The sequence below is a fragment of the Patella vulgata genome, chromosome 5, assembly GCF_932274485.2.
Source record: "Patella vulgata chromosome 5, xgPatVulg1.2, whole genome shotgun sequence".
NCBI classification, from domain to species: Eukaryota; Metazoa; Mollusca; class Gastropoda; family Patellidae; genus Patella; species Patella vulgata.
Genome location: NC_065883.2, coordinates 73,764,271 through 73,778,559, shown reverse-complemented (window position 1 = coordinate 73,778,559; position 14,289 = coordinate 73,764,271). Strand labels below are relative to the sequence as shown.

The 14,289-nt window shown below is 38.9% G+C and overlaps 2 protein-coding genes across 2 annotated transcripts; one reads left to right on the top strand and one right to left on the bottom strand.

The window, feature by feature from the left end:
- Positions 1 to 3,379: 3,379 nt before the first annotated feature.
- Positions 3,380 to 7,979, top strand: LOC126822402 (calmodulin). Its single transcript, XM_050551301.2, has 5 exons — positions 3,380 to 3,476; positions 4,080 to 4,113; positions 5,270 to 5,413; positions 6,763 to 7,005; positions 7,509 to 7,979. Exons 1-5 carry the CDS (start codon positions 3,474 to 3,476, stop codon positions 7,532 to 7,534), a joined length of 450 nt encoding a protein of 149 aa, XP_050407258.1. The 5' UTR covers positions 3,380 to 3,473; the 3' UTR covers positions 7,535 to 7,979.
- Positions 7,980 to 8,324: 345 nt separating this feature from the next.
- LOC126822358 (sodium-dependent phosphate transport protein 2B) lies at positions 8,325 to 13,788 on the bottom strand. The gene is made up of 7 exons (XM_050551219.1): positions 13,234 to 13,788; positions 12,306 to 12,431; positions 11,811 to 11,945; positions 11,257 to 11,448; positions 10,848 to 10,966; positions 10,494 to 10,557; positions 8,325 to 10,198 (listed from the first exon to the last, which is right to left on the bottom strand). Exons 1-7 carry the CDS (start codon positions 13,268 to 13,270, stop codon positions 8,964 to 8,966), a joined length of 1,908 nt encoding a protein of 635 aa, XP_050407176.1. The 5' UTR covers positions 13,271 to 13,788; the 3' UTR covers positions 8,325 to 8,963.
- Positions 13,789 to 14,289: the final 501 nt, after the last annotated feature.

Below are 14,289 nucleotides of genomic sequence, written 5' to 3'. Positions count from 1 at the left end.
TACCTTTAATGTTTTTATCTGTACAATGTGATCATCCACGCACTGGTCTTCTCTGATTATAACTAAATTCACACACTGTATAAATCTATAATATAAGAACCTTGGTATATAACTAAATCCACACACTGTATATAATCTATAGTATAATTTCCCTCCTGGCGTATCCCGTCTTCATTATCCCGGTTGGTGCATAAAAGTGGGACGCTAAACCCCATTTCCATTCATTCAGTCTTACCTTTAATATAACCCTAATGATGTTTATATATGTACCGCCATCTTCCATACACCGGTCTTCTCTGATTAAAACTAAATCCTCACAATGTATACAGTCTTACAGGCTGTATGTATTATAACTTAATACACGAATGAACCCAGTTCGACGTCAAATAATTAGTACTTATGTTTCTTATAGATTAAAGCTCCTTGAATAATAAATATTATGAGACCGCTGTGTTTCGATGTATTAGCTATGCACCCCCAGTATAAGAAGTCCTATACAAGTCAAGATGGACGTTAAACCCCATTTCATTTCATTTCATTTCACGCCTGATAATCAAGCAGCGCACGCTCTAGGTATGATGTATCGGTGTTATGATGGAATCCTCGTGTATTATTTATTTTAATTATTGATGATATTATATGATGAAAGTACGCGGGAGAGTATCTGGTATCAAATTAGCCAGTGGCGGATCCAGGTAGAGGTCCTAGGATCCCCCACACCCTGAATGACAGTATAAAATATCACGTATTCGACGTCATAGGTCTGAAAGGTCTTAAAGATACGTTATGTAAGATTTAGATAAAGAGAGAGAGAGAAATGGGGTTTAACGTCCACTAGACACAAACTAGGTCATTTCAGGATTAACATATGGTTCAATTTTATTTCTATAATTCGCTTGCGCGTAGGGGTCTTTAGCAGTGGGAGGAAACCGGAGGACCCGGAGAAAACCCACGAGGTTGGACAGCCAACCCTACTCCTTGTCACGTACAACCGGGGAATCGAAACCCCGCCAGTTGACTCAATGACAGACCGTATGATACAGCGCGCGCATGCTAACCATTCAGCCATCCAACCCCCCCCCAGTAGATAATGAAAAGGGAATATGTTGAAAATGTCAGTAAATTTACTTCAGTCTGAGCGACGTTAAGGCTATTTGAAGAACGGAGTAGTCTCGATTGTCATTGCTACTGTTGCTGCGATAGTAAACAAAGTCTCGATTATCCATTTTTTAATTAAATCATTAACCGCCAATCGTGTTTAAATCCGTTGAAAATCAAAAGCATCCGATGGCATCTTGAGTTGATTATTGTCTTGGCAAGTTAATAAATGTCTAATCAATAACTTATAATAACGTATATAACATTTAAGGCCTAAAGAAAGACCTACAATAGGGAGATTTAGCTCTTTAATAATGTATCTTTATGTGTTAAAAATGCCGGATTTAGTATCGAAATAGCTAGAGGCGGGTCTAGGTGGAGCCCCCCGCCCCTCTCCCGCCAAACACACGCACTATATGACCGAATAAATAAATCAGTTATTATTCTGTTGCTGTGGAACGTGTTAATTTGAACTTATTGTTGGTTGGGGTGATGTAGCTAATGAAATGTCCAGACGAGAGAATGGGTGGATCTATATTTCGTTTCGTTATTTTATACTTTCGATGGCCTACCGAAATTTTGAACTATAAAAACGAAACGAAATTGGATCTGTGTTTTAATCAGATTGGAGATTAAAGAGAGAGAGAGAGAGAGAGAGAGAGAGAGAGAGAGATGGGGTTTAACGTCCACTCGACACAAACTAGGTAATTTCGGGACTAACATATGGTTTAATTTTATTTCAATAATTCGCTTGCGCGTAGGGGTCTTTAGCAGTGGGAGGACCCGGAGAAAACCAACGAGGTTGGACAGGCGACCCTACTCCTTGTCACGTACAACCGGGGATTCGAAACCACGCCAGTCGACTCAATGACAGACTGTATGATACAGCGCGGGCACGCTAACCATTCAGCCATCCAACTACCTGGAGATTAAAGAACCTGAGGTAGTGGTCAATAAGAATACTAGAAGAATGTTTAATCATTTCATTGATTATCAAGTCTGGTCCGCTGGATTTGTTGTTCTTTAGATTTCTTATGGTTGTTTTAAATTCAATTGAATGTTTACTCGGGGGACCCCCCCCCCCCCCCGGAACCCCTCTAACCAAATATTCTGTGTCCGCTTCGCTATTGAAATTAGCTCGTATCAATCTTGTATTTCACCACAGGTAGACGAGATACAGCAAGTGAGGAATTTTGCTTTAGAAAGAGAAATCAATGAATGAATGTAAGAGGATTGGGTGAATAGTCGCTTCAAAGTGTTGTTTATCCGATCTGTACATAGCGTGGAAGAAAATGGTTAATCAATTTATAATAAGATGGGTGTGGTCGTCATCACCTCTTACGTTTCACAAGTCATACACCAACAATATACATACTGGTTGATTGATATGTAGGGTTCGATCCAGGTGTTGGCCGAGAAAGTTCATAGGGATTTTCCGACGTGGTTTCCCCTTGTCAGTGGTGCAGAAAAGCTGTCTAGTCATTCGAAGAGGACGAAAACCGAAGTCTCATGTACACATTGGCGTGCACGTAAAAGATCCCTTGGCAGTTAGAATTTGATTTAAGAGTAGGCCGTAGCGCCGCTGTCCGGGCAAAATTTCCCTCATAGCACACTGCATGGGGTAAACCCGTCATCAATAGCCCAGTCGGATCAGAACAGTAGGACGTCAAACCCCATTTCATTTCATTTCCAATATACATACTGGTTGGTTGATATGTAGACCTTAAAGTCCGCTTCAAGCGATGGTAATATCGCAGACAGAAATTGATATACTTACTATAAACTATGTCGACTCTACTCCCCCTATTGGATATTGGTTGGGTTCATCCATCCCGCTTCAAGTGATTTTATATCAATAAGAAATTAATCAGAAAGGTTGAGTAAATCATTGATTATAACATCATGGATGTATGCCAATCAATAGAATATATTACATGTGTGTGTGTGAGAGAGAGAGAGAGAGAGAGAGAGAGAGAGAGATGTGGTTTAACGTCCACACGACATAGACTAGGTCATTTTGGGACTAACAGATGGTTCAATAATGCGCTAAAGCTTAGGGGTCTTTAGCAGTGGGAGGAAACCAGAAGACCCGGAGAAAACTCACGAGGTTGGACAGGCGACCTTACTCCTTGTCAGGTACAACCGGTGAATCGAAACCAGGCAAGTTGACTCAATGACAGACCTTATTATACAGCGCGCACTTGCTAACCATTCGGTCATCCAATCCAGCTTATCTATTTATAAGTGAAGATGTAATATATACCAATTGAACTGATACCCTTGGTAAATAAGTTAAACTGATAACACATCCATATAGGATAACCATGAATTAAATTGAAGAATATATGAAGAACTTGAAGATATATCTATAAAACATGGTAGGAAGGTTACTTTTGTATATATATATCTGTAATTCAATTATATAATAAACAAACTAATTCAATTAAGCGAATTTTGGTCTATAGAGGGCTTCCACGTGCGATGAATTAAGACCGAATTAGTAAATTGGCTAAGAAAGATCACACCCATTAAAATATCTCTTTTATTATTGTGCGCAGCAAAATGGCCGTTAGTTCTTATTAAGGTCTATCAAACATTAAAATTGACCCTGGGTGTTTGAGAGAGAGAGAGAGAGAGAGAGAGAGGGGGGGGGGGTTAACGCCCATTCGACATAAACTAGGTCATTTCAGGACTAACACATGGTTCAATTTTATTTCAATAATTCGCTTGCGCGTAGGGGTCTTTAGCAGTGGGAGGAAACCGGATGACCCAGAGAAAACCCATGAGGTAGGACAGGTATCCCTACTCCTTGTTACGTACAGCCGGGGATTCGAAGAGAGAGAGGCCAGTTGACTCAATGACAGGCCTTATGATACAGCGCGTACGTGCTAACCATTCGCTTCCCCCCCCCCCCCTACATATTTTCAGATGTTTTATAATATGTTGTTGGAGTCAATATGTATTGTATATTTGTTTTATAGGCACAACCACACTTTACAGACGAGAAAATATCCGGTAAGGAAACATTTTCGTGAAATTACAATAGAATATGTACCAATCTGATTATAATACAGATCTATATTTCGTTTCCCTTTTTTTTTCTTTTTTTTTTTTTTTGGCTTTCGATGGCCTTCACTACATGAATATCTGACCAGTTTTACTGAAAGGTCGCGTCAGGGGTCGTGCGAGCGACCTTTGACCTTATGGCGTCAGACATTGATTAATCAATCAGCGTTGGCGTTTCTAGTGGTTTACCCACAGTTCCGTGCATGGCACGATAAGAAGTCGCCGTAGCAGATAGTTGCATTGGCTAATACCTCACGCCATCCAGAGCGCATGTTATATAACAACTATTCCAGATCCCTGTGAAGTAAAGACAAGTAAAATGAAATTTTGAACTATAATAAACGAAACGAAATAGGATCTGTGTTTTAATCAGATTGGAATATTACATTTGTTTTGTTGTTTATAAAAGCCTATAAAAAGTTCATAGTCGAGATCAGTTATTCAATTTGATTCGGTTGTGGTAACTTTCTCCATGTGTACTAGTTTAATGGAATGGAATTAAATGTCCCGCGGGCGCCAAGTCAATTCCTTGGTCATTTTCAGACTAAAATGGTAATTTGTATTTCACTTCTCACGTGTGAAAAGCGACGTATATCGTCTTCGTGAGCACAGTTAGTGCAGAACGGGTCATTCCATTGGTTCATTCATTGTAGTTATCTCCCCTTAGCTAATCATGTGATGATTACTGAAAGTAATCTGAAGGTGTTCGCCTGCTCCTGTCTCAGAACTGTCAGGCATAAGATGGTCAAACTGGGAGCTGTTAGAGCGAATAAACAATAAACAAGAAAATCATAAAAGAACGCAAATGGATAGAACATGTCTTATACTGCCTGCATTTTATTAGAACCCATAAGTCAAGCGAAAGCGAATAGTTCAGATGACAGCATAATTCGCTTGCGTGTAGGGGTCTTTAGTAGTGGGAGAAAACTGGGCAAAACCCAGAGAAGTGCCACGAGGTTTTACAGGTGGCCATACCAGGGAAATCAAAACCACACCACTTGTGTCAATGACGGACCTTAGCATCTAACGCGCACCCTTTCAATCATTCGGTCACCCCCTCTCCCATCCCTATAAATCTATTTATCAAATCAGTGTTTTATTGTAGAATTCCGTGAAGCTTTTACATTATTTGATAAAGATGGCGACGGGTTCGTGTCGGCTGATGAACTTGGAACTGTTATGAGAGCTTTAGGTGGAACAATCACTGATGCTGAATTAAATGAAATGGTGGCATCCGTAGATACTGATAGTGAGTAGAATATACACATTCTGTACTAAAAATTAAACTTCTATCCAGTGAATGCTGTTAAAGAGGGGCCTGACAAGGACAGCTGTGTAGTCATTCGGATGGTATGAAAAACCGAGGTCCCGTGTACACATTGGCGTGCACGTAAAAGATCCATTGGCTGTTGGAATTCGATATAAGAGTAGGCTGTAGTGCCGCTGCCCGGGCAGAATTTCCCTCATAGCACACTGTATGGCGTATGGCCGTCTTCATTAGCCCAGATCGGAACAGAACAGTAGGACGTTAAACCCCATTTCACTTCATTTCATTTGTTAAAGAGTCTGGAGAAATGCATGATCATCTTCAATATCCCGGTTCGTACAGAAAAGTATTACGTTAAACATTTAGTGAAAGCTAATTGTAGGCCGGTTGGGGAAGTTCGGGAATCTCCAGAGTCCACAATGGTCTCTTTATATAACTGAATATTTTGGGGAATACTAGTAATAACCCTAATCCTTTCAAGATGGGTAAAAGGTAATTTGGATCCAAGTTCAGTCTTCTAAAAAGGGTTAGAGTTAGTATTCCCCAAAATACTCATTTATATAAAGCGGCCATTGTGGAACTCTCCAGCCGGCCTACAATTAGCATCTCCCTGTCACTGAGTCAACTGGCGTGGTTTTGATTCCCTGGTTGTACGTGACAAGGAGTTCGCCTGTCCATCCTCGTGGAATTTCTCCGGGTCCTCCGGTTTCCTCCCACTGCTAGTTCTGTAGTTCATCCATAACTTTATTAAGGGCTGCTGCACCCCCCCCCCCCTGTGATTTAGAGCTGACTGTGTTACCATTATCAGGACAGGAAAACATGTGTTCAGTATCACAGGGGCATTCTTGTTCTTCCAATAACTTTTTGTTGTATTCGGCTACCACGCCCTTTGGGTGGGTCAAGAAGTCAAATCGCAATCCGACATGACTGAGTACCCAGCCAGATTTTGAAGGATAGACAATTCAATCTCGCTCCCAGAGATGACTTTACCCTTCGTTGATCTCTGGTAAAACTCGCCGTCCATTTTGAAATCGGCAGCATTTCATTTTAACAAATCCTGCCTATCGGTAGCCACGGGGGGCGGAGCTAAACAACTGAATTCACGTCGATTAATGACCGGCGAATTTTACCAGAGATTGTAGACATTTATGGCTATTAACCCATTCATTCATTCAGTCATTTATTCTGTTTTCAGACTGAGGGTTAGAAATTAGACCGCTGCACACAAGCGGGTTATTTAAGAATTATTTATCATATGTTAGTCCCGAAATGACATAGTTTATGCTGAGTGGACGTTAAACAACATTCTCTCTCTCTCTCTCTGTTTCCAGAAAATAATTTAATCGACTTTCCAGAGTTTTTAACCTATATGGCTAAAACGTTATCTAAGAAGGAATCACCGGACACTGTGTTAGAAGCCTTTGCTGTCTTCGATAAAGATAATAATGGTTTCATTAGTGCTCGTGAATTACGTCACGTGATGACGAATCTGGGTGAAAGGTTAACTGATGAAGAAGTGGATGAAATGATCAGAGAAGCCGACATGGATGGAGATGGACAAATAAATTATACAGGTGACTAATTGTTATCGAAATTCATTGTTCCGCGACATTTCGTTCTGGAGTAACCCCCACCCCCTCTCCCGCCCTTTTCCGGAAACCTTGTTAACCTGATGGACCCCACACCCACGACCCTTTCCCGAAAACCTTGTTGACGCGATTGTTTTGCAAATTTGGCGAGAAAATACAATCGATAAGAAATAAAACATATTCAACATAATTCAGGGGGGGGGGGGACGCCCCAGGGGCGGTGGCAATAAGCAATATACAGGTCAAATCATCAGAAGATGAATCATGTTTTCAAATGTTTGAGCATACTATACTTATCAATTAATGAACATTTTCGTACAACAGAGAAAGTTTCCATCGATCCGCCATTCAACCTTTAGTTCTTTGGATAGTTGCAATCGAATGTGTATAATTTCGACATGTCCCATTTACCATCCACTGACCGTGAATACCGATGTTCCAGAAATATGTTACGATCTGGCCACGTCATGCTTTTTTTTCTATTTCAGAATTTGTGAAGCTGATGACGGAATAGAGACCAAATCAGAAAATAAAGCCAGCCACATCTCGATCCCAATTGCTGGAATTAATAAATTAATATCCCAATTGCTGGAGTCCATATACATGGTATATTACCATTCCACGCTCATCGTGTCAGGGTCAGACAACTCTGTATAATATTTAGAAAACTTTATTCATAACAATTCAATTATATAATCAGCATACAAAAAATATCAACACAACATAGCACATATCAAGTATTACATTTCCAGAAATATATTTCCCTATAAACTGTTTGTAAATATATTTAAAATGACCACTCGTATCAAGTCATTTACATATCTATATATTTTTACAGATACCTTGTAAAATGTCTCATTATTTGTAAATAAAGTTAAAATGACCGTTTGGTTCCCGGTCTTAATAAAATTGTAAAATTATATTACCTTTGTAAATCATCATTTACAGATCGTATAAAATGACCATTTACAGATCGTATAAAATGACCATTTATAGATCGAAGATCGAATAAAATGTCACATAATTCGTAAATATATTTAAAATGACTGTTTCGTTGAAAAATATTGTTCAAAATTGAAATGAAATGTTGTTTAACGTCCGACCTGTCTGCATACGCTATGCAGTGTCCCATCAGGAACATTTTGCCCGAACATTGGCGCTACGTACTATTCACGCAAACAGGACTTCGGTTTTCCGTCCCACTCGAATGACTAGGCGCTGCCCTTCCCAGACACTACCCCCTGCACCACTGACAAGGGGAAATCGAAGGAACTTTTTCGGCCAACACCGGAGAAATTAACGTTGAATAAACTTGTGAGCATGCTCCATCCCCACATCACATATGTTGTATCAAATTAACCAGCATGACTGTCCAATTTTGGCCCCGGTGCGAATTTGGGTACGGTGCGAATTGGCCTAGGGCGAATTGGGGCCCCTGACAAAACCGGGTATCCTACTAGTTGATAATAAAACATCGTATCGCCGTCATTCAGTTCAATGTCACATTTCTTCAATCACACACTATATAAAATAACCCGTATCAGGTCTCAAATAAAACAACAATCGGATTAAAATAAAATATAAGTTGTTACAAAAACAATAATACATGGAATAAAACAACAGTGTCATTGTGTCCTGACTGACGACTGATGTTAAACAGTTGCACGTACCCTTGGCATTGTGGTATTATTTTTATTTGTGGAAAATCCAATAAAACATTTACTCCCAAAAGTGTTACTGTGTTTTGGAAGATTTGCAATATAAAGTCACTCTATCGCACTAACACTAAGCACTGGAGTCTATGCACGTACAACACATGGAATGAAACAATGCGTCGAGTCATTGTGTCCCGGAAGACTTGGTTGCAAGAAAATGTTCACTAAGCACAGGGTATTCTTCTCTTTTTTCTTGGCACTAACCTTTTATTTTTATTATCAAAATGTCTAGAAGGCATTAAATAGAAGTAACTGTTCGTCATCATCAGATATCGAGGCGTAGGACGAGGTGGACGAGCTCCTTGTGTAGTCGGTTGGATCTTCGGATGAGTCATCTGAGTCACTGGAAAATGTTTCATCTTCAAAACCTAAGGTACCGAAATTCAGAGCTTCTTTAGGATCATACTTGGAATAAGAACATTCGAGGAGTTCGCGGGCGCTGTCGGGTTTAAAACTGAGAAGGAGTGGTGTTCGCTTTGGGAATTCTGGTACTTTTGGTGTGGAGGTCTGAGGTGGAACAGAAAGACTGTACTTCGTGGTAAAGCTGGACACTAACCATGGGCAACAGCAGCATGAAGATTTCGTGGGAACTGAAACTTGAACATCTTTGGGAATAACGGAACACCTGGAAGCTCTGATATTTGATTGATCTGGGCTAAAGCTTTGGGATGATCTGGTACATCTGATGGATCCTGCACGATTGGCGATGTTCTTGGCGCATCTGTTGTACGGTTCTAAAAATGGCGGTAAAAATTCCCAGGATCTCATGGCAGGGGTCAGATAATCTGGACAGAAGTTCTGCATCAAGCTGATGGTCGTGATGACTAGTACCATAAACAGCAGGAAGGAGATGAAAATGATAACATAATGTGGTCCGGCTAAGGCGAATCCGAAGATGGCAAGAGGCAACAGGAAAAACGCCAAGGTGATCACAGCAACCATAACCCATCGATATTCCCGGATCTTCTCGCTCAGAGACTCTGCAAAGTGTATAGGTATCCTGCTGCTGTAGGGAATGCAGTAGAACAAAACCAGGCCACATATATTAAACATTAGATGACTGCTGAGAATCCGGAGACCCGCGGCAGACGTCATCGGATCGGACATAGCTTGCAAGAGGATGGAAACTGCTGCTCCAGTATTGGATCCAACTATCAACGGATAGACTTTCTCTGTATTCAGGAACCCAGCACCGATGATAGGTAACGCGGCACACTGGATCAAAATATTATCCTGTACTAACATAGTAACGGCACATCCGACAGCAACCAGACCAAGTCCCTTCAGGTATGAACAGTAGTCTTTGGGTACGTTGGTAGACATAGAATAGGTAGAGTTATCTTTCCTTGATACGAGCTTGCTGGTGAGGATGGTGAAGACTATACAACCTATCAAGCTGGTTATCATCAGTAGTAATCCTATTGTCACTGTGCTTAATCCGCTTTCACATAATATTCCTCTACCTAAAACATAAAAGAAAAAGTGGTATGCTAATAACTTTAATAACCACGTTTAGTTATGATAGAGAAGTCATATCTGGTGAAAGATTACGAATGTCTTGCTCGTACACAAGTATATGTAGACCCCTCAAGCTTCAATGTCCCTTGTTTGAGGCACAGTCGTCGCTGCTCAAAAGTGAAGACCGGTTGAAATATTTCAGAAGGCCTACGCCCGGTTCCATCCCTAATCTGACCCTTTCTTAAAAACACCCTGATTATTTTCTTGGAAACATGTCACAATGTATAAATTATTACTTACATTGAATGGTTCTGTTAAGTGAGACTGTTTCGTATGTATCATATGTGGTGTCATTAAGCTGAAGCTGTAAATATAATCAACATATTTATTAATAAATATTGTTTAGAAAGGTCTACATTGTACGGTCCCCAAGCGAAAACTCTTAAGTAAAATCGACATAAAACTTGACATGCTTGTTCCTTTGACAATTTTGCGGCAATTGACGGGATTCCGTGTCCATATATATTCTTTTTATCGACTATCGACAGTCGTGGTAGTGAAGACGGTCATGGGGTGAATGTTTCCCAGACAGCTGATTTACCAGTTACGTAATGATAATCTAAAATGCCAAGAATCAACAGGTGAAATATTTACCTGTAGAATATAACCGGTGATTGGTTTTAATACACCTTGTAATAAACCATATTGTTGATAGGTAGCGATAACAGGAAAATCTTCATAAAATATCCACGCAGATACATGCACCAAAAAACCTGAAAATACAAAGTGTGTAAGGTATCAATAAATTAGCACAGATTACCTAGATGGGTGGTATCATTAATGGGATAACGGGCCTGATAAGATGGGATATGCAAGGAAGGGCCTGAAATGGGGTTGAACGTCCTACTGTTCTGCACCGACTGGGATAATTAAGAGGAGCGTATGCCATACGGTGTTCTATGATGGACACCGGGTCATCCCTCTTTTTAGCAAATGGCGAGTGTCTGGTATATGATACCAGGTAATCGAGGATGGATAACAAGAAATAAGGTTGTTAATTTACCTGTAGCCAATTCTAATGGTAGTAATATTATCGTCGTAAACCAGTGAACCAGGTGTGATAATAAAACACTACATACAGCCTGACTAAATCTACATCTCTTATTGACTAAAAACATGGCCGTCAGTGCTGGTGTCAAACTAGAACCAATATTCATCCCCATTATTAACGGTATGGCTGCAGACAGGTGAATAACTGAAAAAAACAGAAGAATTTGTTAGGGTGTACCAATACTAACGATATGGCTGTTGACGGGTTGCATCTATTTCATAAGGCTAACTTCAAGTTTGGTCAAAGGCCACGAGATAGAAACAGGGCTAGTGCTAATCCCAACCCTAACCCTGGACCTATCCCATTATTAACGGTGTGTTCTGCAAGACAAAATGTATATGGTGGATTTTGGTAGGACTCTTCGCGTGATCGCGATGGAAGTTTGAGGTGATCCTACTTTGTGTCAAATGCAAGCTTGGAATAGAACGACCCAGAGACAGATCTTGTGGTCTAAAGTACAAACGTTAGAACCCCCATTCTTAATGTTAGAAAGAATGATAACTTACTATTATCTGTAACCATGGTTATTATGATAAACAAAGTAACTTGTTGATTCTGTAATATTGATGACGCCAGGATACCAACCATCAATGTGGTGATAGGATTACATAAAATATCAGGTCTCCATAATAAAATATAATCTGAAAAATAAAAATTGAACAATTGTAAATTTCAAGGATGTATATCACATTTCAAGGATGTATTTCACGGATGTATTTCCGTATTGAATTTTTGTACCCGTTCAAATATTCGAATATGAAAAGCTTTTCAATATTCCATGGTAATTCAAACAATAGAAAATCCCATAAATCCAAATCGATCGTTTGAATTTTCAAATAGATTCAATTAATGAGTTTGAATTTTCAAATAGATTCAATTAATTTTGCCTTGGCAAAAAGCAATGTGAGACAACAATACAAATTACCTTTTGCAGCCCATCTACCTAGCCGAAGCAATAAAAGTGGAATGATAAATGTTAAAAACAAGCTTTAAAAACGTACCTGTTGAATTTTCTCCCAATAGAACAGTTGAAGATGTAAAATATATCAGTGACGTCATAAATAGGAAACTTAACACCAATACGCCAACAATTATTGATAATCTTTTCAATATACTCATCGTTTCAACTGAAAATATATATTCAACATAAATCATAAAACACAAAATAAACTTCCATTTGCATTCGAGTGGTTCTACAAGGCTATTCAATCTGATCAATAGAAATGAAATGGGGTTTAACGTCCTACTGTTCTGCTCCTATACTAGGCTAATGAAGACGGGTATACGCCATACAGTGTGCTATGAGGGGAATTTTGCCCGGACAGTGGCACTACGACTTACTCTTATATCATCGAATTCCAACTGCCAAGGGATTTTTTACGTGCACGCCAATGTGTACACGGGACCCCTGTTTTTCGTCCCATCCGAACAACTATAGACAGCTGGCCCTCCGTCCTGCATCACTGACAAGGGAAAATCTAATCAATAGTGGTATTGATCAGTTTTGTTGTATGGAGTAATAATAATCAATAATATTCAAAAATAACAATATATGGATAATGCAAAAATTCTACAAATCTGAAAAAGACCCAAAACTTAAATAGAATATTCGATAGAAATTTCGAATATTGACATTCGAATAGCGAAATCAAAGATCTAACATGTCTAGTTGAGACAGTTATTCTTACGTCCCTGGGTGAATAATGAACGAACGAACTTAGTTTATCAATAATAATTTAAAAAACCCAACAGATTTACTACTTTATTACCATGCCACATTTGAATATCCATATACAGATATCTGTATAAAACAAGTTATAAAAGATTTAATTAGTCAAAGGGAATTATTCAATTAATCTATGAGAATATTATGAACAAAATAGATCTATGGCAATATCCTGAAACACAGAAGTTTGAAATTAAACATACCTTTATTTCGAGGACGATGTGTGGGCAAGATCTCCATGTTTCAACAACAAATAATCCTTTATCACAATTAAATGTGTATATTCCTTTGTGTTCTGAAGTAGGTATAACTATAAATAAAACGTTGTATTTAATTCTCTTGAAGCGCTTTGTAGGACTGCAAGTAGATATATAACTGGAACTCTGTTTTTCGCCTTATATACTCTTTCACTAACTAAAATAATCAACGTTTACTCACGTGGCTTCAAAAAACTAATGCTTACTTTATGATTGTCTAAACACTACTCAAATATACCGCCAAAAGCCTATCAACATCGCTTTGATTAACCAGACTGTCATGGCGGCCATTGACTAATTAACTGTTATGAAGTGCTGGATAACCGTGTCACAAAGGTAAGCTGTGATTTGATTACACCTGTCGTAATTAGCTATTTAAAAGTCCATTGCTTTAGAAAAACTGAGGATTAATCAAAGACAGCGGTTTTTGTGATTTAGATGGTTTCATGACCTGATAATCACCTGACACTCCAGGTAATGGTTGTATTGATCTATTGAATTACCTGTATCTCAATACGAGAGGGCGTTCATTAAATCAAGTTTTATTTATTTGTAAGGACATTTAAAAAGGTGTTTAATGCATTTTTAAAAGAGATTACGTTTACACGTTGTTTCAAGTTGTTATTACATTTCATCTAATCGTAAAGTAGAAGTTACTCTCTCTCTCTCTCTCTCTCTCTCTCCTTAAAACTGACATAGGGAAATCTCTCTTTTTTAAAGATAATTTTTTAATCAAACTTTGTAAATGTGAACTGTTTTGATGTAGATAAAGAACGTCATTACAATAGATAAACGATATGTCCCTTGAATTATAGTGTCCGTGATGATTATCCAAGTTGATGCAGAAGAAATTAATCCCTGTTTCATTTCTGTTTCATTTTAAATATGTAATGATTTGTTCACCCCAAACTTAACTTTTACATATCTTGTTCACCATCAGTAATGTGAAATGGAATGGGCTTTAACGTACTACAGTTCTACTCCGACTGGGCTAATGAAGAC

Bases quoted from the DNA above. Each gene is read 5' to 3' on its own strand.
- LOC126822402 (XM_050551301.2), top strand. The intron at 4,114-5,269 runs GTAAGGAAACAT...GTTTTATTGTAG, and splicing joins TACAGACGAGAAAATATCCG to AATTCCGTGAAGCTTTTACA. The intron at 5,414-6,762 runs GTGAGTAGAATA...CTCTGTTTCCAG, and splicing joins GGCATCCGTAGATACTGATA to AAAATAATTTAATCGACTTT.
- LOC126822358 (XM_050551219.1), bottom strand. From the start codon at position 13,270: ATGGAGATCTTGCCCACACATCGTCCTCGAAATAAAG. The intron at 11,946-12,305 runs GTACGTTTTTAA...TTTATTTTTCAG, and splicing joins ATTGGGAGAAAATTCAACAG to ATTATATTTTATTATGGAGA. The intron at 10,199-10,493 runs GTAAGTAATAAT...TTTATGTTTTAG, and splicing joins ACTTAACAGAACCATTCAAT to GTAGAGGAATATTATGTGAA.